This window comes from Ziziphus jujuba, chromosome 1 (genome assembly GCF_031755915.1).
Source record: "Ziziphus jujuba cultivar Dongzao chromosome 1, ASM3175591v1".
NCBI classification, from domain to species: Eukaryota; Viridiplantae; Streptophyta; class Magnoliopsida; order Rosales; family Rhamnaceae; genus Ziziphus; species Ziziphus jujuba.
In genome coordinates, this window is record NC_083379.1 from 5,774,086 (window position 1) to 5,799,793 (window position 25,708).

A 25,708-nucleotide genomic window follows, 5' to 3' on the forward strand; every position below is an offset into this window, starting at 1 on the left:
GAAAAATAAGTAATAGATTGATTATGCAAAACGACAGGAAACCATCAAAATGCATGCACTTTAGATTTTTTACTCTTTCTAGGACTTAATTAAGTTGACTCGTGCAAAGACCTAATTATATATATATATATATATGTATATTTAAATAAATAAAAAAAAAACTACATCTAACCAAAAACACAGAGACAGAGACAGAGAGAGAGAGAGAGAGAGACCTATATATAATTGCTTGTTTGGAATTAAATTAAAGACCAACCGCAAATTATATAGAATGGTACAGTGTCAATATATAAAATAATCAAATAAAACAAATTAGGACCCTTAAACAGTGGCTGTGGCTTGGAATTTGCCGAGAAAGGGCAAGACATGAAAAGAACGGAGTGGTCAAACATTAGAAAATAAATAATATAGTATATTTGATTTGCATTCTTGTTCACGCAAGAAAGAAATTGGGAAGCAAAAAAGTAAAGCAGAAGAAAAAGTATGAAACGATGTCTTTAAGAAATAATAACAATAACAATACTTATAAGAAAAAGTGTGATTCATGCATGCATTTGAAATTTACTATGGTCTAAGAAACCTAACATATGATGTATATGGTGTCATAAGATAAAACAATGCAAAGTGGTGATGTCAAAGGTTTTATAATTTTTATTACCAAATATACATACATAAGCAGATCTTACATGTGGAAAATTTCAAACGAATTTTGTTTGAAATAATGATAATGTCGATAATTTTTTAAAATATTATTGTTTATTTCATTTATAAAAGATAATAATTTTTCATAAAATCACCCTCTTTATTACAGTTCCAGATGAAAATCGTCCGGAATTTTCCGTCGGAGAGAATCATTAATACATACAAAGTTATAGTCAAAGTTTGACCAAACCCAGCACTACGTACATTTTTTTTTGGCAACGAGACTGCTTAAAAAAAAAAAAAAAAGGGAACAAAGAATAGGATAAGGGAGATTACCTTTTTGAAAAGTAAACCAAAATCATAAAAAAAATGAAAAGTGTAAAAAATTAAAAATGCAATAATATTGGCAATTTGCATAAAAGGCATCACATGGGCGCTGGAATATTGGTACGGTTCATTATATAAATATATATATATATATATTATAAAACTGGTTGGCAAGTAAACGAGAGCATATTATCAAAGAAGACGAAGAAGAAGGAGAAGAAGAAGAAGGTGATGAGAATAAGATATGGTTGCAATGACAAGCAGTGGCACCGTTAGTACCGGTTTGATCGATAGCAAACCCATCTTCTTCATCAAACTTGCTCTTCTGTTGCTTGTGTTCCTACAGCTGCAGCCAAAAATCATTCCCACAGTTCAAGCGGCTACGCTTCTGCCAAAGAATGAAGGTATCCTATTTGTTAACTATTGGACATTAGTCTTCTTTTTTCCTTCTTCTTTTTCATCTTTTAATAACTTAAAAGTAATAATAAATTAATGAATGAAAATTCAATTGCATAGATAGTTTATATCATAGCTGTCAGCCAGTTTGAAGTGTGGAAAAATGGAAATGGCTATTCATGAACTTGATCATCATGGTCCAGATCTGGGGCGGAATATCTTCTCTCTTTATTTCTTTTAGCTTTCTTTAACTTAGTGTGTCTTTTTTTCATTTTTTGATTTTTGATTTTGGTATTTTTGATTTTATTTTTTTCTGAATACAGGTTTTTGCTTATTTTTCAAGATTGTGATGAAGTAGAATTTTAATTTGTTTTTTTTCTGTTCAAAAAAATGTTGTTTGTCTCTGTCAGTATAATTAATCATAAATGAAATTCGTAAGTTATTTAGTAATTTAATTGTTTTTTTGATTTTTGATTTTGATTTTTTTTTCCTGAATACAGGTTTTTGCTTATTTTTCAAGATTGTGATGAAGTAGAATTTTAATTTGTTTTTTTTCTGTTCAAAAAAATATTGTTTATCTCTGTCAGTATAATTAATCATAAATGAAATTTGTAAGTTATTTAGTAATTTTATTGTCTTTTTGATTTTTTTTTTTAAATACAGGTTTTTGCTTATTTTTCAAGATTATGACGAAGTAGAATTTTAATTTGTTTTTTTCTGTTAAAAAAAATATTGTTTATCACTGTCAGTATAATTAATCATAAATGAAATTCATAAGTTATTTAGTAATTTAATTGATTATTAAAAAGAATTAATTTTCTATAATAGATTTTAGTATTAAAAAAATTAATTTATTATTAAATACATCCAATTGGTTTTTGCTATTTGAGCAGCATGAATTGCATATGTGACTATAACAAAACTTTTGTTTCTAAAGGCTGTTCGACAACATTTTTTTTTTTTTTTTTAAAAAGATTACGTTTGATAATCGTTTTTTTCTTTTTCAAAAAAACTAAAGATCATTTTAATTTTTAACCAAAAAAAATTGTTTTTTTGTTTTTGTTTTGTCGTCTCATAAACAGTTTGAATGGAACTAAAACCTGATAGTGTTAGAGCGAGTTTGGGACCACGCAAGTATGCCTTGGGGCTCGGGACTGCATGAACGTGCCTAGGATACATAACGATCTTAATGGATCCATGACCTACGGTTGTCCAAACGGGTTTGGAGTCCGGGACGAGAATTTTTTGTGTAAATCTCATAGGGAAATTAAAAAGAAAAAAAAAATCAAAAACAAAAACAATTGTCAAATATGTATTTATTTTTATTAAAAAAACAGTTATCAAAAATATTTTTTTTCCAAACAAAAAATAAGAAACAAAAACAATATATGAAAAATGAAAAAAAGGAACTGGTTATTAAGCTTTAAGAAGCTCAAAAATTTTGGTTGGTGATTATATTTTTAATTTTACATTTTGATCTTATTTAATTATGTTTTCAAATGTGTTGGCGTTTATAATAATTATTGATGATAAAATCTCTCCTTCCAATTAATAAAAAAAGTATTTTTTTCATGATCTATGTTCTTTTTTTTTTTTTTGTTTTTTTTTGAATTTTGGTAACCTTTTAATTCTCAATAATCAAATAAATATATATTTTATCAAAAATATGATTTTTTTTTTTTTGAAAGCTCAAAAATATGATCGTTGATAGAATATATTCTCTCTCTCTCTCTCTCTCTCTCTCTCTATATATATATATATATATATATGTTTATTTATTTACTGTCGCACCTCTTAAAAAAATAAATAAAAAACAAATAAAATTTGTGAAAGTGGCACGGAAGCAGAGTTGGTGAGAATGAAAATGGTTGAAAGTGAAAACTTAGAAGACGCTAACTTGAATATGTGGGTGCAGTGGATGCGCTACGTGAAATAGCAGAAGAGCTGAATAAAAAAGACTGGAATTTCAGCGATCCTTGCAACAATGTCCCAACCGTGGAGACCCCACATACTGATCAGTACAACGACACTGTCACTTGCAATTGCTCTGCCAATCGATGCAACATCAATGGCATGTATGTTTTGTTACTCTATCCAAAGCACACTCTTTTTCAGAGAAAGTTTTCAAAGTTTATGATTATAGTTGCAAAAGATGACCATCAAAGTCTGAACTTTTTTAAAGATATTAATTTAGACTTTGCTTCTTGTATAAATTTTGGGGTTTTTTTAGTAAGTGTGTGATTTTGTTGAAAGTTTTTCTCTTTTTTCCTCTGACTCTTTATGGACTAGAAACACTATTTGGGAATTTTTACTGCAATGTTTTGTAAACTGTATATTGTTGTTTTTCTTTGTATCCTTGTTATGCAGTTTTCTCATGGGGCAGGATCTGGATGGCGTGCTTCCACCATCACTGGCAAAGTTACCTTACCTCAGACAAGTGTATGGAGAGCTTCCCAATATTTGTTTTACACTTTTAGTAATATACTCATGCTCTTAGACTAATAACTCTCTTTTTTCTTGTTGCTTATAGCAATTTGGGCCAGAACATCCTCAATGGTTCTATACCACCCGAGTGGGCTTCTATGAAACTGGAATTTCTGTAAATTTAAATCCTATATATTCTATTTTATTAAACCAGTCAAACACTCATAGTTATTGAACTAATGGAATGAATTATGCTGCCAGGGTCCTCAGTGTGAACAATTTGTCAGGACCCATCCCTGCCTACTTGGGAAACATGACATCTCTCACAGCTTTGTATGTTATGGCAGTTTCTCTCCTTTTGAGCTTCTTGAAGTCTTTTCAATGTAATCATTATTTCGAAATACATTATGAACCTACTTTTCAGGGCACTCGAGAGCAACTTGTTTTCTGGAAGTATTCCCCCTGAGTTTGGAAACTTGGTTAACTTGGAGACTCTGTCAGTGAAAACTTTAATTTCTGTTTATTGTCTTCTACTTTTATAAGTTTCAAGTTTTTATTTTTATTTTTATTTGTTTGCTTATGCCAAGTAAATTATAAGTTAATTTTGTATGAATGTATCAAGTAAAACTTGGTAAGTTGACAGTGGTTGTGAACTTATGATATTGCTCATGGCCTCATGGGTAACTGCAGCTTTCTTAGTGCTAACAATCTCACTGGAGAGTTGCCTGCGACTTTCACTAATCTGACCAAATTACAAACTCTGTAAGTGTTAATTTGTGCCGAATCTAAAATAATTTAACATTTCTGGAAAACTTTTGAATTTCTATCATTAAATATTTGATGTAATTTTGTCTCATTTTCAGAAGGATTAGCAGTAATAACTTCACTGGAAAAATACCCGACTTTTTCCACAAGTTTAAACTGCTTCAGATCTTGTGAGAATATTATGCTTTTAGTTTCTTATGTGTTCCATGTCTTTTCAATCCAACAATATTAAGGTGTCACTGAAATACATTTAAAATGTGATGTTAACAGAGAGATGCAATCAAGTGGTTTTGAAGGGCCAATTCCTTCTAGCCTTTCTGCCCTCGATAAGTTAACAAATCTGTGAGTCCATCAATATAGCTACTTTAGTTCTTCAGTTGCTTAATCTTCTTCTACTTTTGGAATTAAGAAACTGCATGTTGACATATTGCTAGAAGTGCTTGAATTTCTAGCTTGCAATCATCATGATGTGACTTTTTGCAGAAGGATTAGCGACTTAAATGGTGGGGTTTCAGATTTTCCAGACATCAAAAACATGGAAAGCATGGAGATTTTGTGAGTCAATCTGATGTTTTATTTTACTTTGTAATCACAATAGCCCAAAACCAGATTTGAATACTTTCCTTACAGATCCTGCTTGAAATTGCAGGATGTTGAAGAGTTGTAACATAAGAGGAAGAATTCCTGAATATATATCTACCTTGACAAACTTGCGAATTTTGTAAGTCTTCTTTTAACTCTGAAGCAGTTTTTGTTAGTAGGCTAAGAATTTTACCAACTATAGATTTTTAGAAATGGCAAACAAGGGGATATTGTACAGAGTCTGTAGTAAATATATGGAATCTTGGTATAGGTTTTGTGTATTGAGTTTGAGGACTTTTAATTTTTTGAGGAAATTCCATGTTTGAGCTGAAAGCATGCATGTAACTTCACTTTAGCAGCTGCACGATATTAAAATCAGTGGATAATACTAATCCATAAATAGCTTTGAAGCACCAATAGTTTGAAGAACTTTGGAGGCATATGACTTCAAAATTTTGCAAATTGCTACTAAGTTACATTCTGTTACTCTATTATTATATCTGATATTCCATTTTTTTGGTACATTTATAAGTCCATCTGATTTATCAAATGTTATATTATCTAAGAAACAAAGTAGTAGCATATTACCTACAACTGTTGATTTGAAACATTACAGGTCAAAATTAATAACTAATGGTCCATAAGACAATTATAATTATTAATCAAAAGCAAACAAAAATAATATTACAAACACCAATTTTTTATGAACATCCTCCATTATAAATATACCATGCATGCAAGAACAATTACCTTCTTAAATATTTGTGATTCTCAGTAACTAGCATTTAGAAACTTTCTTGTAATCTCATTTGATGTCTGAAATTTTTGCTTTTCAGAGATCTCAGCTTTAACAGATTGGAGGGAAACATTCCAAATTTTGGAGATTTATTTAGATTGAGCACAATGTAAGTTAATTTAAAATCATTATGTAGTACTGCCTTACACTTGAAGCAAGCATATATGGAACTCTCATTTTGCTGATGCTTATGTATGATCCAATTTACAATCTAAAACCTTTTTTTTAAAGTTCGTATGGAATCCTGATTATCGATATTGCTGGCTCCGGTAAACCAGAATGCTATTAACACACATAAACTTCAAACCCCTTCGCTCTCCTAACTTTCAATGGATGAATTTGATGTATTTTTGGTTAAAGCTTGGGTATATGCTAACTAATGCCTTTTGCATGCCTCAACTAGCACCCTTCTTCCTATGCGATTGTTTTCATCCTTCTCAAAAATTTTGAAGCTACTATTTTTCTATCTTTTTAATTTCCAACATATGGCTACTATTGATCCAGATTTAGTAATCATAAATTTTATCACATAAATAAAAAGATTTGTAGTATGACAATTTCGAAATACGGAAAAACATAAAGACATGACTATGGAGATAGTTTGTAAGTCAAAATGTTGAATTCTTATATGGCAGGATATTATAAAATTTTTAAAGATGAACCTATGCTGTTGGTTACTGACTTGTTTTGAACAGACAAAAGCCAGTTTCAGATTAGAAATCAAACAGAAAGTTTAATTTTATATTTTTGTCCTCAACAATTTATTTCTATTTCAAACTTTGTTGGAAAACTATTGCAGACAATAAAAGGACTACCAAGGTGGGAAATCCCCTTTAGCAAGTAGATACATAATGTGATATAATACAAGTATTCTCATAAAGTCTTAAATACCAATTTTTGATCTGTTATATATTTAAGGTTGATGAAGAAGAATGATTGTAATTTGCAAATAATTGTCTCCTCACATGTCATTTTGTTGTCTTTATATTAGATATCTGACAAGTAACAAGCTTACTGGACTTACGCCAGAGTGGATGATCAAAGAGAGAGATGATCGCTAGTATGTTTTCATCCTATATCTTACGTCAAAGTTTCATGTGTTTTCTGTTCACCTTGTAATTTACTTAGATCTTATTCAATGGCACTGGAGCATGCACATGGAGATGTTAGTGCTAAACAGGATTTGGTACTAGATTACTATACAGATTGTAATAATGTTTTTATGCTATTGTAATAGCCTAAAGTCTGGACTCTGGACTAGGAGTATTAATCGAAGGTTACCTTTTGGGTTCCTAAACTGACCTATAGTTTATGATCAGCATGGCATTTTGCAAGAGCATATAGTACGTATAAAAAATGTTCTATATCTAAAACTAGGAAGAAGATGTAAATGAATTGTGTTAACGGTCATTCTATGAGATTGTGATATATTTTTATAAGGAATTTTATGTATTTGTGCAGTGTAATAGATCTTTCTTACAATAATTTCTCTAAGAACAATTTGCAACCACCTACTTGTCGTGAATCCTTGTAAGAGTTTCTCTTTGTCTTTCTTTCCTTTTTTTGCCCTCCCCCCCCCCCCCCCCCTTCTTAGATATCCTACTTGGATAATGGCATAAAATTTGCTGTTTATATATTTTTTATTATGATTGTATTAGATTAAATTATTTGTTGCTTTCTTGCCTCAGGAATTTGTATAGAAGCTTTTCCATACAAAATAAATCGTAAGCCCAAATTACTAAAATATCTTGAGTATCATTTTTCTTGTCAAGAAATTTACATAACCTAATGTTTTTGCCTATATTATGTTAATGTAGAGTACTCAGTGATTGCCTGAGTCCATGTTCAAAAGGTAATTGAAATTCTCATAGAACAAAAATTGATATTCACTAGCTTCTTTCATATGGTATATAAAAAGAAATATTAACTGTATATGTCTTACTTCGATTTTCCCCTCCATGTTATTTTCATATAGATAAGTATTCTTTGCATATAAATTGTGGTGGAAAACAAATCATTATTGGAAACACCAAGTATGAAGGGGATGAAGATGTAGGATCAGCAGCAAAGTTGTTTTACAACAACACCGCAAATTGGGGTTTTAGTAATACAGGTCACTTTTGGGATATTCAGAGTGGCCAAGACAAGTATATAACAAAAAATGTGTCCATACTAAGAATGAACAATTCTGGATTATACACAACAGCACGCCTCGCTCCTCTTTCACTGACATATTTTGCTCGTTGCTTAGCGAATGGAAATTATACGGTGAAACTTCACTTTGCAGAGATAGTGTTCAGAGACAACATATCTTATTATAGTGTTGGAAGAAGAATGTTTGATGTTTATATTCAGGTAGCTTTTTTTTTTTTTTTTTGGGGACTATTCAAGTAGGATTTGCTTTCCTTAGGACTTTTATGCTATAAGTTATTAGCCTTTTATCAAAGCATGGATTAAAGGGCAATTATACTAAAAAGGATAGTACTTTTATAGATGGTAGACTTTCTATTCTATATATTATAATATAATACAAATGAGGAAGTTGTAGTTGATAAATTATTCAGATTTGATAAATTATTTTATCACAGGGGAAATTGGAGTTGAAAGACTTCAATATAGAAAAAGAAGCAGGTGGAGTTGATAAGGAAGTGATACTTATACGCAAAGCTGTTGTTAATGATAAGACTTTAGAGATCCGATTTCAATGGACCGGGAAAGGTACAACAAATGCTCCAAGACGAGGAACATATGGTTCTCTTATATCAGCTATCTCCGTGGAGTCCGGTAAGTAAAATGAGTAGATGAATTATATAAAATATACAGATATATATTGGCTTATTGATTTTTGTCATCATTAATGGAAGGGGGAAAAAACAATCAGTTGTCTATATTCTCAATTACATTTTGATCAGTTCAATTCAAATGTTGTTTTTCAATGATTATTACTTTTTATATCCATCTCTTGAGTCCAAATTCTTAGTACAAGTTTACTGTCTTTGTAATTTTGTGTCTTGTAGATTTCAAACCTCCTGCAGAAAGCAAAAGGAAACTATACGTTGCTGTTGGAGTTGTTTTAGTATTATGCATTGTTACTTCTATAATTTTAGGCATTCTTTGGTGGAGAGGTTGTTTTGGCGGCAAGGAATCAAGGGAACAAGGTAAAGAATATAATATCCAAATTTCGGAATAGAATAGTTTACAAATGTGATATATTTTCATTTATTGCTGTTTAAGGTTTCATGAATTAGAATATATTTTTTTAAATGTTCAGTAATTTTATTTTTTTCTGTCCTTAATTAGACAAAAGTTCAACAAACTAATAAACAATCATGAAAAGCAAAATACTTGATCACACAATGCTAAAGATGATATGGGCAAATCTCTTGAATAGTTTTACTGAGCATATATTGCTGCATGCAAATATAGACAAAAAAGTACTTCAACATTCAAAGTCAACCACTTGACAAATTTCCATGAAAAAAATCCAGGAGTGTGATTGGCTCAAAATTTGCTTATAGAGCTTTTACAATTGAGTATTTCCTTTTATTGTTTCTCATTTTTGTTTTTACCACTTCATCCATAAAATGTTTTTTAAATATTGAATACTCGATCAAATTCTTAGTAGAGCAGTCTAGTATAATGAAGTTTAGTTAATGTCCAACTTATGTAAATTTTTTCTTGGCTAGTTCTGGGAGGATTAGATTTGAAAACTGGTGTCTTTACATTCAAACAAATTAAAGCGGCAACTAACAATTTTGACTCTGGAAATAAGCTTGGAGAAGGTGGATTCGGATCTGTTTACAAGGTCTCTTCAACTCCTTTACGTTTTTAAATGGTTACATATATATATATATTCTAACAAATAGTATTTCTATATTTTCATCACAAGATGAGATGCATAACAAAGACATATTTCCGATGCAGGGTGTATTATTAGATGGTACATGTATTGCAGTTAAGCAACTCTCTGCTAGATCAAAGCAAGGGAATCGTGAATTTTTGAATGAATTAGGCATGATTTCCGCTTTAGAACATCCAAATCTTGTTAAATTGCATGGACGTTGTACTGAAGGAAAGCAATTGGTATTGGTGTATGAATACATGGATAACAACAGCCTTGCACATTCCTTGTTTGGTGAGTTTAAGAATTTCTTAATTGACTGGTATATACTAATATTAAATGAATTTCAATGATCATGCAATCTTTGTTGATGGAAAAGGTCAGGAGAAAGGAGGTCCATCGAAATTGGACTGGCCCACAAGGCAGAAAATATGCGTGGGCATTGCCAAAGGGTTAACGTTCCTGCATGAGGAATCAGCATTTAAAGTTGTTCATAGAGACATTAAAGCTTCAAATATATTGCTTGATAGGGACCTCAACCCTAAGATTTCTGACTTTGGTCTAGCTAAACTGGACGAAGAGGAGAACTCCCACATCACCACAAGAGTTGCCGGAACTATGTGAGAAACCTTTAATGTTCCTCTTTTCGTCTGGTGAAAGTTTACTTCTTGTTTTTTTATTATTCCTTTTGCATCCCAAATCTTGATTATGAACATTGCAAAATTACTCTTTGTTCATCATATAAGGGTGAGTGCAACACTGACATGCATAAGTTGTGTTTCTCCTTATGACCTTTATCAAGTGAGTTAGAATTTTTTTTTTTTTTTTTTTTTCTTTTCCCCTTCCTTTGACCTTGTATCAAATGGTGGTACATGATGGTATGCCTAATGGCAAACGAGATGAAATATAGACTATGTATTTCTTATGCTAGCTAGGTTTGATTCTTGACATCTTTGTTATATTAAATCAGGTCATTGAATTATTGTTATTCTGCAGAGGATACATGGCGCCAGAATATGCACTATGGGGTTATTTAACAGATAAAGCCGATGTTTACAGTTTTGGGGTTGTTGCATTGGAACTTGTGACTGGCAAAAGCAACATGAAATTTCATCCAAATGAGAATTATGTGTGCCTTCTAGATTGGGTAAAGTGAATTTTTATCACATCCTTTTAATATCCGAGCTCCTTGTGTGAAAAATGTGAATTGTAAGACTTAAAGAGTAATTTCTGCAATATATATGCACAATTCATTCAACTAGAACAATGTGTCATTTTCAACTTCTGCACAAAGATTCAGGTCATCACTCTATGGTAGTAATGGGAAGTGCCCATCTCCATGTTATAAAATATATATATTCTTTTATATCTTGAGTTTTTTTTTTTTTTTTTCCTCATTAATTTCTATGCTTGTTGTAGGCCCTTGTTTCACAACAAAAGGGAAATTTAATGGAGCTGGTTGATCCAAGGTTGGGATCAGAGTTCAATAAGGAAGAAGCGATTAGAATGATTAAAATAGCTTTATTGTGCCACAATCCATCTCCTGCACTTCGACCTACCATGTCTAGTGTCGTGAGCATGCTTGAAGGTCGAAGTACCGTTCATGAATTGATTATGGATCCAAGTATTTATGGTGATAAATTGAGGTTTGAAGCCTTGAGAAACCAGTTCAATTCATTCACAACAGACACCTCATCTGTAAATTAGAATTTTTGGTCTTTAATAATCATTTGCAACGTGTATATTTTTCCTCTATCACTCTAGAATTTTTATGCTATGAATTTTTAGTGGTGAAAGCAATATTGCTTTTAAGCGTAACTTTTGTTTGTATACTTCTTTTATATTATTATATTTGTTAATATAAAATATTTGGAACAAAAATATTATTGTCGTTTTTGTATTTAGTATAAGTAGACATGACCCTTTGGTAAGGAATCTTATTTAGTTTTGTATGTCTTTTTTCTTTTTCTTTGACATGAATACTAACCGGACCATATACAATCTGCGCACTCTAGTTAACAGAAAACAGAATATAAACAAATTTTCCAGCAAAAAAAAATAAAATATATATATATATATATATATACACACATATAAACAACAAAAAAGAAGAATGCAAAATATAAAAAATATATTACATAAATTATTTATTTATTTATACAATATAAAGTTGACGGAAAGCAAGAAAGGTCACACCAAAAAGTAAGTACCGTACATAGAAAAAGAAAAAAGCAACCAAAACTATCATTCTTAGTAGACAAGCAGACCAGCAGTAGGTGGGAGAGGGGCAGGGGAAGAAAAACATTTTTCTTTTTTTTCTTTTTTCTTTTTTTTTAATCGCCATAGGAAACAATTCTGTCCCTCATGTTAGCCACAACAGCTTTACAGTCCGTAAGCTTTTTGATGCTCCTATTCAGCCTCACCCTCTTAGATGCCACCGATGGCAATTCCTCCATCAATTTTTCAATCCCACCAACATGGGATGCCACAGATTCACTTATGATCTCCATTTCCAGCTCCTTGTCCACCAAATTCCTCACACTCAATTGCAGATGCAGAGCCATACAATCAACAAACCTCCTCAGTACAATCTTCCAATATGCAATCATCCTCATCCTCAAGTCAAAAGCCTGCGGTATAAGATGCCTATACTGTCTCAGACCTTCAACTTCTATCTCCCCAAGGCGCTCAACATTTATAGGAGCACCGCACCTGTTTTTGTTGTCATAGTGTTCAACTTTCCAAAGACCATCAATCTTCACCTTACTCGGTCTTGCTTCATTTTCGAAGAGTTCAAACAGGAACATATCCCTTTGAGCCATTAGCTTATTCCATTCACATATATATTCTGGATTGCATGTGTAATCTGTCACCATCTCCATTTCCACAATCTCCTGCATCCATTTGATGGACCTTTCTTTCATCTTGGCTATCAGGTTTTGGCCTGCTCGTCTGGTGGACAATTGAAGCTGGTAATAATCTTCCACATGTTGCATCAAAACCTTCATCACCACTTCTTCTATGTAATCCCATAAGTCCCCAACAAACTCAATCGGCTTACCTGAAATTCCCTTCACCTTTCGATTTAAAAGGCCAAGAAAAGCAGTCCGGGGAAGGAAGTTTGGCAGAGAAATCTCTTTGGATTCTTCCAAAATCTTGATCTCATCCATTAGAAAGTCACCAATTGGATCGCTTTCGGCACAGGTATGAAGCTCATCAGAGAATTCGCTGAGCCTCTCAGCCAAACGAGCGGTGCAATGCATGTGCTTATCATCTTGGTATTCTTCAAATTCTCCTCTAAGAAGAATTTTCCTCAGCGACTCCTTCACAACCCCAACGATCTGCATAAAAGTAGTGGTTGCCTCAGCAGCCGAATTCAGATGCTTTGGCAACTTGTTGAGCTCACCAACACTTGTATTCAACTTGTCATTGATCTTCTTGACAATCTCAGGAAGATTTCGAGCTATACTAGTCGCTTGAATCTCAACCAGCTTCTGTGCCAAAACAGGAATACCCACAATAGATTTATCAATTCTTGAAAGAAGGGGATGAGTTTGGAACAGATTAGCTTCCTCCACTCGAGCTTCTTCATAAGATTCATTTCCAATCCGATTCCTGACACAGACATAGCCAAGACCAATATTGACATCATCGGCAGTAACCTTCTCAAGAAGTCCTTCAGGAGCTTTATCTGCCTTGGTAACCACGGCAAGTGTTCTCTCCCCTGTTTTGTCAACGCTCTGCGACATCCTAATTGATTCACAGGTAGTGAAATCAACGGTTGCAGACAACACATTGAGAATGATACTCTCTTCCGGCTTTATATACTCCATGATCATATCTCTGATTTGTTCATATATGTTATCAGGCTGTCCATGAACTGGGACTCTGGTAATTCCAGGAAGATCAACCATGGTCAAGTCAGGAACACCCAACTTTTTCACCACCAAAGTTATGGGGCTGTTGGAAATTCCCTTACCACGGCCAGCAATTCTTTCTGTGACATCGTTTATGTCTTCTGAGATATGATCTTCGTCGGTGAAAGTCACTTCGCCGTTGAACGCCAAGGAAAGTTCAGGCTGAGGATCAGAGTGTTGTTGGAGTTTCATTACAAGTGGGACCCTGGTGCAGATACCCTGACCTCTCGGAAGGCTGATACCGGCGAGTGATTCGAGGACGCTGGACTTGCCGGAGGATTGATCTCCGACGACGACGATGGTCGGGAGCTGAATTCCTTCTTCCATGACCATGAGTTCCCGGAGCTTGTCGACGGCATCGAGAAGAGGACGAATGTGTTTGTTGTAAGAGGAAATAATGGGTGCGGAGATGGGTTCATTGGGGTCTACTGGTGTAATTGCAAGTGAGGTATCATGGTTGGCTTTGGAGTTTGTTGAAGCGAAGTCATAGCTAGGACCCATTTTTTTTTTTTTTTTTAATAATGTTTCTGGTATGCTGCAATGCAGAGAGAAACAGAGTCAGAGAAACAGAGCAAGAGAAACGGAGAAGGAGAACTGGAAAGAAAGAAGAAGTATGTGGGACGGTCTGAGGGAGAAGAGACTGAAGACTCAATTATTTATAGAATTTTTTTTTCTTTTTTTTTTTTTTCCTACTTTATTAAAGTGACGCTGGTCCTTCGACGAAACCATGACATATTCCCAACACGCACCGAGCATAAATAAAATAAAAAAGTAATGATTGAAAATAGGGACTTATATGGGCAATTTTTTTTGCCCCTTTTACTTTCCAAAAAGAAAGTAATATGTGGATACATGTGCATACTCATGACGAGCTGGTTAGCTTGGTTAACATTTTTATTTATGTTTATGGTAATATAAATTTGAATAAAAGGGTATAGAAGAATTTTGAATAGTTTGTGAAATAGAAAAGTTTTGAATAGTTCATAAAATATGTTAGAATCTAAATCTGAATAAAAAATAATAAAAAATTTAAATAGTTTGTAAAATAAAAAAATTTTAAATAGTTTATAAAATAAATTTGTATATTGAAAAAAAAAAAACATCATATTGATTATCACTATAATTACAGATAATAAAATATTGTTTTGGATAAGTTTTTTTTTTTTTAATTTTTTATGGTTAATTGTCCTGGATGAGTTTTCGCATGGTGTACTTATTACTTCTTATTTTCTATTATTTAATAAATTTGATTTATACAGTGTTTGCTTTATTGAACTCAATATATGCTTTTAATTCCATATCTTGGATCCTCTACATGTCCAAACCAAAAAAATAAATAAATAAATAAAAGTTAGTTTTATTTTAAATGTGAAATTTCTTGGGTTTAATATAAGTGTGTATGCATAAGAGAAGAAGAATATGGAAAACGACAAATAATAAGTTGAAAATTTGACTCTTTTTAAACTAATTAAGTTTTTTTCAACCACATTATCTTACTTAATTTGTCTTAAATGTGAACTCAATTAAGCTTCAATTACTTGGGTATTTCCTAGGCTCAATATTTTGCCACAAATTCGAGGAAGCTACATCAGTGATGTTACAGAAACTGTCCACATCCGCCAAAAACCATAAAAAAATAAAAGAGCATTTATGACTCATTGAGAATGAAAAAGAATGCTTTCCTCTCTCCTTTAGACTACTTCTCCACCAAGTTTCGTGGAAAAAAGACAAAAAACACAAAAACATTTCTTTAACGCGGATTTCCCACTTGCCACGTACTAGGAATCAGTGGCCGAGCCAATTAGTGGCCTGCAGGGGCCATGCCATATCCTTTAAAGTTGCTTCAAATAAATTTAAAATTAATGAAAAATTTAGTATTTAGCCCTCCTATAATTAGGATACCATAATGATTTTTATGTAATTAATAGTTGTTATGCATAAAAACATAAAATTATTACCATAAAGCTTCTAACTCAAATTGATTTTACCATAAATAAAATAAATTTCATTTATATTTTAAATATATGAAAAGACTCAACTAATGATTTGTGCTTTTTTTTTTTTTTTAATAATCTTATGAAGTTATAAACTAAGATGGTTAAGTATAATTTTGTTTATCATTATAGTTTTTTAGAGTTTTTATTTATTATGGCGCACCTAGTGTTACTAGAAGTCTAGTCTCTTCTTATTTACTTTTAAAATTATGCTTTTGATTTAATCTCACATACAATATATTTTTATAAAACTTTTATCTTCCTTCTCCATTATAGCCCTCCCAATTTAATCTTTCTGTTCCCACCCTATGAAGAATAACTTTTGGTGTTGCCTTAGATGTTCCTCCTATCTCTATGGGTTCCCCAAATATGATTCATATACTGGCACAAAGTGCTAACTTGGCTGGTGTTAAGGAGTGCGTGAAATGATCCAATTCAACATTATGCTATCAATAGAATTAAGAATTGGTCTGGAGTGGGTAGGTATTAAAAATCTGTTTAGTTCTGCTTAGAGACCCGGCCACTGTTCTTTGTTTCATTTCTATTTTTAGTTTCAACCAAATTTTGTACACAACAAAATCTTATATATGTTGTTTTCACTATGCCCTATTAATCTGTGGGTTGGTGTTACCCGATCAAATATAATGTATGTCGAACAAATAATTCTCTAATCACCATAAAAAGCTTCAAAGGCAAGGGGAAGGGAAAAAAAAAAAAAAAAAATTCTGTCCATGATATTAGCCACACACAACAGCTTTACGATCCCTTAGCTTTATGATCTCCATTACCATGTCCTCATTCACCAAGTTCTTCACACTCATTTGAAGATGCAGAGCCATAGAATCCACAAAACCTTCTCAATATATACAATCTTCCAAATATGAAAGCATCCTCATCCTCAAGTCAAAGAGCCTACGGTATAGGATGCCTATACCTAAATCATAGAATAAGAAATGGTTCAGTTTGTGTATTATCAATATCTACTAGACGTGGAAAATGAAAACCAAGTTGAAAATTCTACTCTTTTGAAATTAATTAATTTTGTCCAACCACTATGTTAATTTAGTTCCTTCATTACTCGGTTTTCTCCACACTATGCCATAAATTCGGGGAAGCTACATCATTGATGTTACAGAAATTTTCCGTGTTTGTATAAAAAAAAAAAGAAAAAAGAAAAAGAAAAAGAAAAAGGGTCTTTGTCACGGAGAAGGAAAAAGATGCAGTCAAACCCCTAAGAGTATAAACAATTTACTGTTGTCGTACGTCGTCATTAAATATTATTATGTTATTGTTCATAGTCAAGCACTTGCTGACTGCTTACCTCACCTGTCAACCACTCCTACAACATGTTTTGTTGAAAAACGCAACCACAGAACAAAACAAAAGGAACCATTTCTTTAACGTTACTATAGGAATAACTTTTTGATTTGCACTTTACGTTGAACTTTTTTTTTAAGGATCCTAACTTGAGCCTGTAATACATGGACAAGCTAGTGAAATTTCACACTTCATTCAGTGTGAACGTAAGAGAAAAAGAAAAAAGATTTACCAAAAAAAAGAGAAAAAGAAAAAGAAAAATACCAAAAATATATATATATATATATATATATAAAAGAAAAAGAAGCATTTTTCTTCTAATTTTAAGAGTATATAGTACAAACGAGAAAAATCCACATATTGAACTATCATTGTTCTTGTGTTTACACATTAAATTATTATGAAAGAGTACCTATATCTATAAATATCTAATTGATAGAGCTAGTCCATAGTAGGACATATTCCAAGCAGTACATTGGCCCATTTTACTTTATTGCATAGCTTGTCAAACAGCTTTATTAGATTCCCCAAGAACATGACTACAATATTCTAAGTTAAAAAACTTTTCAACGAAACTTGTGCTATCGAAACTTCATAGCAAAAGCTATTTTCCTTCGCCATTAAGCACATCGGAATAGCACCACTAGAGTCGCATGTATACTTAGACTATTTGAAGTTGAGTGCAATGCCCTCTTTTATTGCTAGAATATTTGCAGCACAACGAAAATACTAACAAGATCACCTAACATAATGTTTCCTAAAAAGCGATTTAAAGCGCTTTCAAAAGTATAAAAGGTGTTTTTTTTATAATGTTTGGAATATATATATATATATATATATATATAGAAAACGAACACTCCCTAGCAATAGAAGTATCCATAAAAGAGTGCGAAATAAACTAAACGGTCGCCACTAGGAGTACCCATTAAGTGCAAGAAAAACAAAGCCATTCATGTCCAAAATCCAAAATGTTCGTGGAAACAGAATTTTGTTGCTAAATGTTTGTTCAGTTTTATTATTATTATTATTATGATTATTTTGCTAGACTTGCTAAATGTATGATTCATTAAGGAGAAAAAAATAATAATAAATAAAAATAAAAGAAATAAAAAAAATAAAAAATAAAAAAACCAAAACAAAACAAAACAAAAGGACTTTCATAATAATAATAATAATAATAATAAAAACATGATTAGAGGTCTCACTCCCAAAATGAGCCATGGGGCTAGGCCAATAGATCTCATCAATTATTTTATACTAGACCCACAATTCCAAAACACAGAAGCAACATTATGCCCACACAAATTAAACCGCACCTGGATCTGACTCAACTAAAACCAACAATTCTAAGTTTTTTTTTTTTTTTTTTTTTTTTTTTTTTTTTTTTTTAAAAGGCTACAAATCATACATAATAGTTTTATCTTCACCAAGAACAATTTGCTGGATATCAATAGCATTCTCCCAGAAAACAAAGCTCGTTAATCAGCATGAGCTACAATTCTGTCAAAGATGTTTGCTACAACATCTTTACACCCCTTCAACTTCAAGATGCTCTTGTTCAGCTTTGAACGCTTTGAAGCAATTGATGGCGATTCCTCCATGAACCTCTCAATCCCACCAACATTACTTCCAAATAGCTCATTCACTATCTCAAATTCCAAGTCCTTATTAACAAGGTTCTTCACACTCAGTTGCAAATGCAGGGCCATAGAATCAACCAATCTTCTCAAGACTAGTTTCCAATAAGCTGTCATTCTCATCCTCAAATCAAAAGCCTGCTCAAGAACATGTGCATATTGCTTGAGATGTCCAACTTCAATGTCACCAAATCCTTCAAGCTTTATGCTACTGGTTATTCGATTTTCGTCCAAGGCTCCACTTATGAACGAATCCTGTTGGGCCATTAACTTATTCCATTCGGATATATATTCTGGATTGCAAGTATAATCTGTCACCATCTCCATTTCCACAACCTCCTCCATCCATTTGATAGACTTTTCTTTCATCTTGGCTATCAGGTTATTCGCAGCTCGTCTGGTCGATAACTGAAGCTGGTAATAGTCTCCCACATGATGCATCAACACAATCATCACCACCTCTTCTACGTAATTCCATAACTTGTCCACAAACTCAATAGGCATACCTGATATTTCCTTCACCTTTCTTTGCAAAATGCTGAGAAAAGCAGTGCGGGGAAGGAAGTTTGGCAGCGAAATGTCTTTGGTTTCCTCCAAAATCTTGATCTCATCCATTAGAAAGTCCCTAGTCCGATCACTTTCAGCATAGCTGTGAAGCTCATCAGAAAACTTGTTGAGCATGTCGACCAAACGAGCACTGCAATGCATTTTTTTATCATCAGGGTATTCCTCGAACTCTCCTCTAATAAGAATTTTCCTCAGCGATTCCTTCGCAAGCCCAACAATCTGCATAAAAGCTGTTGTAGCCTCAGCAACAGAGGACAGATGCTTTGGCAGCCTGCTGAGCTCAGCAACATAGGAATTCAACTTGTCATTGATCTTCTTGACAATCTCGGGAAGATTCCGAGCTATACTTGTCGCTTGAATCTGAACCAGCTTCTGCGCCAAAACAGGAATGCCCACAATGGATTTGTCAATCTTGGAGAGAAGTGGATGAGTTTTGAACAGAGTAGCTTCCTCCATTCGAGCCTCTTCATAAGATTCATTTCCAATCCGATTCCTGACACAGACATAGCCAAGACCAATATTGACATCATCAGCAGTCACCTTCTCAAGAAGTCCTTCAGGAGCTCTATCTGCCTTGGTAACCACGGCAATTGTTCTCTCCCCTGTTTTATCAACGCTCTGCGACATCCTAATTGATTCACAGGTAGTGAAATCAACGCTTGCCGATAACACATTGAGAATGATACTCTCTTCCGGAGTTATATACTCCATGATTATATCCCTTGTCTGTTCATATATGTTATCAGGCTGCCCATGAACTGGAACTCTGGTAATTCCGGGAAGATCAACCATTGTCAAATCAGGAACACCCTTCTTTTTCACCACCAGAGTTATGGGATTGTTGGAAATTCCCTTGCCGTTTCCAGCAATTCTTTCGGTGGCTTCATTTATAGCTTCTGAGATATGGTCTTCATCTGTGGGAACAACTTGGTCGCTGAACTCCAGGGAAAGTACAGGTTGAGGATCAGAATGGTGTTGAAGTCTCATTATAAGGGGAACCCTTGTGCAGATACCTTGACCTCTTGGAAGGCTGATACCGGCCAGTGATTCGAGGACGCTGGACTTGCCGGAGGATTGGTCTCCGACGACAACGATGGTCGGGAGCTGTATTCCTTCTTCCATGACCATGAGCTCTCGGAGCCTGTCGATTGCATCGAGAAGTGGACGAATGCGATCGTTGTAGGAGGAAACAATGGGTGCACTAAGAGGCTCATTGGGGTCTAGTACTCCAACAAGTGCATTTGAGGCCTCTTGTTGTGGTACTACGGTGCTTTTAGAAGAAGTGAGCTGCCCCATTTTCATGCAGAGATATAGCAGAGAGAATTTGGGAATGAAAATGAAGTATGGTTTTGTTTGGTGAAAATGAAATGGAGTAAGTTGGTGATGCTCTGAGAGGAAGATTTAAGGCCTAATTTATAGAGATTTCATTACGTTGGTCCTATGACGTATGATTTGTCTTATAAAAATTTAGTTAACTCATAATTACCATTTACAATCATTAACTTATCGACGTACATTGATAATGAAAACTTATTGCTTAAGTTTTGAAGTTCCTTCAGGACACTTTAAACTAGCAGATGCGATGTAAAATGTTAAGTGGGAAGTTCCTTCATGCCAAGGTTCTCCAATGCAAGGTTCGCATAATGAATAAAGGCGAGGAAGGTACTTGTATATTTGATATGTGAAAGAAGAAATTACTTTGCCTTTGCATATGTGTAAAGAAGAATAAAGGACATTGCCCGACAGAGAAAAGGTGCAGCCAAACCTCCAAAACTAAAATCAAATTACTTTTTTGCCGTCCATTTAGATAATATAAAAGTTATATGCTCTATAATCTTGGTTAGTGCTCAAGCACTTGCCGAGTAGTGCTTGCTTTTATAGTTTCGGCTACTTCTCCAACAAGTTCGGTTCCAAAAAATAACAATAATAATAATAATAATAATAATAATAATAATAATAATTAATTGCAGTAATAAAAGAACCTAATTCTTCAGGTTTCAGATTATTACTTCCTTTACGTTTTTTTATTTCGATTTTTATTTTACTTTTTTGTTGGGTTTAAAGCCCACATTCTTACTTCTTATGCACTGGCTAGCAATGTGACTTTTGACGTAATTCTTAAACCTTTATGATTCTGATTTTAAGGCTACAAACATATGTTCCAATGTTCTTCTAATCAAATACGTACAAAGAATGATAATTTCAAAAGTCCAATATATATATTGGACAGGCCCAATGGCCCAATACACATATTCCACCAAAAATAAAAAATAAAAAAAATCCAATATAATATGTCATTTATCATCAATTATATTTTTTCAACCCAAAAAAAAAAAAAGCTAAAAGAGAATAGTTTTAGTAGTTGATATTTTTATCTATGTTATGAAAGCATAGGTTCGAATCATCAAAATAACAGAATTTAGAATAATTTGTAATTTGGAAAAAAAAAATTATATCCAATAAATTATCTCTAAAATCCCTTTCTTTCTCTTTTTTATTTTTTGTTTTTGAATAAATCTAAAACCTTGTTAGAAGAAAGGTAATTTCACTATCCATTTTTACCAAGAAAAAAAAAAGTGAAATGAAGAAAGCATAGACCCACTAAAAATTAAAGAATTAAATAAATAATACACTAACAAAAAAAATTAAAAAATTGAATAGAAGAAAACAAATTATCAAATAAAATTAATTTTAGATATTAGAATTGATATGTTATAAATAGCCATATAATAAGAAATAAGTTATGCAATGCTAAAACTGTAGTGCAGTACATCAGAGTAATCAAAAAAATTTATTTATTGACTATTTTTTATATATAAAATATAAAAATATAAATTGCAAGCATGTCCAACTAATTGTGGACAAATGTTTCGAAACTTAACAATTCAGTGACTAGAAGAATAAAGCAAGTTGTAAAGATAGAAGGGAACATATATATAGACGGAATCAGTTGAAAACATGAATATTCACCCAAAAAAAAAAAAAAATGGAGAAACCATAAGCTGTCAAACCCAAAAAAAACCAATAACATTCAAAGTCTCAAACTCAAAACATAATTTCCACACACAAAACAAAGACAAACCAGCAGCCAACACTAAGAAAGGAAGAAAAATAAAAAGCACACCAAAAACGAACTGAACAACCGACCAAACTAATTAGTCACCATAGGAAACAATCCTGTCCATAAATACTAGCCACCACTTCTTTACACTCTTTCAGCTTTATGATGCTCCTGTTCAGCTTCCCACGTTTTGGAAGCCACCGATGGATTTTCCTCCATCAACCTCTCAATCCCACCAACATGCTTTCCATATATTTCATTCGCATCCTCAAATTCCAAACCCTTACAAGGTTCTTCACACTTAATTGCAAATGCAGAGCCATACCATCTACCGACCTTCTCAGAACTATTTTCCAATAAGCTATCATCCTCATCCTCAAGTCGAACGCCTGCTTTTAGGGGTGGGCATGGATTGGGTTGGTTCGGTTTTGGACTGAAATACAACCCAATCCATACATATCAGTTTTTCTAATTTACAATCCAAACCAAACCATTGAAACATTAAATCCAAACCAAACCAAACCATTTATGATCGGTTTGGTTTGGATTGGTTGATCGGTTTGAAACGTACTAATTTATAAATATATAATACAAATAAAAAAATTTTCAAATATAAAATATAAATAATAAATTATAATTATCTAAACATAAAATACAATTAGAATAATATAACATAGTCTACAATGGAAAATAAAGAAGAAAATATAGCAAATGATACACATCATGCACTTATTAAATAGCAAACATTAATGCCATCATCTCACTCCTATAAAATCAAATTAAAATTGTTAGAACAAATAATGTAAAATAATACATTCGTCAAAATTCATTCACTCAAGAATCAATGCATAATTCCTTTTTTTTTTTTTAACCTTAAAACTTTGGTAAATCATAAGTTAATCAACGTTGATAGGTTCACTAATTTTAGTTGATTCTGTAAGTTCTACAAAGATCAAAACAATAAAATTAACAATAAATTATATTTAAACATTTATATATATATATATATATATATAAGTAACAATTGGATACAATACATGTAGATATATATATATATATGATGGGGATGTAAAAAATATATATATATTATGGTGATGGTGATGGACTGGTGGTGAGCGGCAACAAAGGTAAATATTTAGTTTAGGGTTACAGTTTACAATTTAATTTGGGATTTGGGATATGGGGATATAAAAGAAAAAAAAAATTATCTATATATATTAAAAATCAATATATAAAATTGAAAAAAAAAATTTAAAAATTAATATATAAAAATGAAAAAAATATTCTAAAATTAATGTATAAAAATGAAAAAAATAAAAAATATATAATTTTTTAGTTATATAATATTTTATTTGGATTGGATTGGATTGGATTGGATTTATATTTCCAATCCATAACCAATCCAATCCATACAATTTATAATATTTTGAACTCAATCCAATCCAATTGATGTAAAAATCCAATCCAAACCGTTAAAAATGGATTGGATTGGGCGGGTTGAACGGGTTGGATTGGATTTTGCCCACCCCTACCTGCTCTAGAAGATGAGGATACTTCTTAGTAACTCCAACTCCAATTTTCCCTAAACCTTCAAGTTTAATGGAAGTGAGCTTTTCATCACCTTTTAAGATCTCACCTATGAACGCATCTCTCTCTGTCATTAGCTTCGTCCATTCGGAAACATATTCGGGAATGCAAATAAAATCTGTCACCTTTTCCATCTCCACAATCTCGGTCATCCAAATATTAGACCTTTCTTTCATCTTGGCAATCAGATTATTTGCAGCTCGTTTGGTTGCTAACTGAAGCTGGTGATAGTCTTCCACATGATGCTTCAAAACAGTCATCACCACATCCTCTATATAATCCCATAACTTCCCCACAAAATCAATAAGAATATGTGATATCGCATTCACCTTTCGCAGTAGAATACTTAAAAATGCTGTCCTTGGAAGGAAGTTTGGCAGACCAACCTCCTTAGATTCCTCCAAAATCCTTATCTCCTCCATCAGAAAATCCCGAATACGATCATTTTCAACAGAGTTGTGAAGCTGATCCGAGAACTGGTTGATCATCTCTATCAAACGAACTGTACAATGCATGCGTTTATCATCTGGATATTCATCAAATTCTCCACGCAAAAGTATCTTCCTCAACGATTCTTGACTAAACCAATAATTTGCCTCTGCAGCTGAAGACATATTCTTTGGCAACTTGTTGAGCTCTGATATGTTAGAATTCAACTTGTCGTTTATATATTTGACAATCTCAGGCAGATTACGAGCAATAGTATAGAAGCTTGAATCTGCACCAACCTTTCAGCCAAAACAGGTGCACCCACAATTGTTTTGTCTATCCTGGAAAGAAGTGGATGATTTCCAAATAGCCTAGCTTCCTCTACGCGTGCCTCCTCATACGATTCCTCGCTAGTTCGATTCCTCACATAGACATAACCAAGTCCAATGTTAACATCATCAGCGGTAGCCTTCTCAAGCAATCCCTCAGGAGCCTTGTCAACCTTCGTGACCACTGCCAATGTTCTCTCCCCTGTTTTATCAACGCTCTGAGACATCCTAATGGATTCACAAGTGGTAAAATCAACGGTCGCAGATAACACATTGAGTATGATACTCTCTTCCGGTATTATATACTCCATGATTATATCTCTTATTTGTTCGTAAATGTTTTCGGGCTGGCCGTGAATTGGAACTGTAGTGATTCCAGGGAGATCAACCATGGTCAGGTCAGGAACACCCTTCTTTTTCACCACCAAAGTCAAAGGGTCATTGGAAATTCCCTTGCCATTCCCTACTATTTCATCTGTTGCAAGATTTATTGCTTCAGAAACGTGGTTTTCATCTGTATGAACTAATTTCCATTGAATTCCAATAAAATCTCCGGTTTAGGATCTTTATGCTCTTGCAGCCTCATTACAAAAGGGACTGGTGCATATGCCCTGACCTCTAGGAAGACTAATTCCGGCAAGTGATTAGAGGACATTGGATTTGCCGGAAGATTGATCAACGACAACAACAATGGTGGGAAGCGGTATTCCCTCTTCCATCACCATTAGATTCCTGAGCTTGTCAACTGCATCAAGCAGAGGACGAATGCGATAATTATAAGAGGAAACAATGGGTGCATAGATAGGAACATCAGGATCCACAGTAGCAAGTGCCAGTGAATGTGTCAGTCTATTAAACCACCTCAACACTATTAATTTAAACATATGAAATTTTAAATGGTGGAGAAAATTTAAAATTTAACTAATATTCTTAAAATATATGTGAATAACAAAAGCAAAAACATAAAGTCTTCCAATTTGATATACAATTGAACAATACATATAGTTATATTAGACCGTAGTTTGTAATTAAAAATATTAAATAAAGTAATAAGAGAAATGTTTTGGTATCAACATTTTTGCTTCATAATACTATAA

General features: G+C 33.0%; 3 protein-coding genes and 1 pseudogene across 4 annotated transcripts; 1 reads left to right on the plus strand and 3 right to left on the minus strand.

Moving 5' to 3' along the window:
* The first annotated feature begins 1,072 nt into the window (after positions 1-1,072).
* On the plus strand, positions 1,073-11,664 carry LOC125419805 (probable leucine-rich repeat receptor-like serine/threonine-protein kinase At3g14840). Of its 2 annotated transcripts, none has more exons than XM_048466276.2 (24): positions 1,073-1,373; positions 3,281-3,440; positions 3,733-3,804; positions 3,896-3,937; positions 4,051-4,122; positions 4,214-4,285; positions 4,480-4,551; positions 4,653-4,724; positions 4,825-4,896; positions 5,038-5,109; positions 5,204-5,275; positions 5,973-6,041; positions 6,924-6,992; positions 7,394-7,462; positions 7,621-7,656; positions 7,750-7,784; positions 7,908-8,287; positions 8,521-8,716; positions 8,950-9,090; positions 9,619-9,737; positions 9,857-10,067; positions 10,153-10,393; positions 10,770-10,920; positions 11,193-11,664. In XM_048466276.2, the coding sequence occupies exons 1-24, from the start codon at positions 1,214-1,216 to the stop codon at positions 11,478-11,480; spliced, it is 2,943 nt and encodes a 980-aa protein (XP_048322233.2). In that variant the 5' UTR covers positions 1,073-1,213; the 3' UTR covers positions 11,481-11,664. The 2 variants fall into 2 exon arrangements, with proteins under 2 accessions (XP_048322233.2, XP_048322232.2); XM_048466275.2 differs by having other exon boundaries at positions 1,076-1,373; positions 3,896-3,964.
* Positions 11,665-11,894: 230 nt separating this feature from the next.
* Positions 11,895-14,334, minus strand: LOC107413090 (dynamin-related protein 4C-like). The gene has a single exon (XM_016020959.4). It carries the CDS (start codon positions 14,189-14,191, stop codon positions 12,107-12,109), a length of 2,085 nt encoding a protein of 694 aa, XP_015876445.2. The 5' UTR covers positions 14,192-14,334; the 3' UTR covers positions 11,895-12,106.
* A 3,805-nt stretch (positions 14,335-18,139) lies between these two features.
* On the minus strand, positions 18,140-20,712 carry LOC107413151 (dynamin-related protein 4C-like). The gene has a single exon (XM_060816191.1). It carries the CDS (start codon positions 20,505-20,507, stop codon positions 18,480-18,482), a length of 2,028 nt encoding a protein of 675 aa, XP_060672174.1. The 5' UTR covers positions 20,508-20,712; the 3' UTR covers positions 18,140-18,479.
* Positions 20,713-22,360: 1,648 nt separating this feature from the next.
* LOC107412821 (dynamin-related protein 4C-like) lies at positions 22,361-25,495 on the minus strand (annotated as a pseudogene).
* Positions 25,496-25,708: the final 213 nt, after the last annotated feature.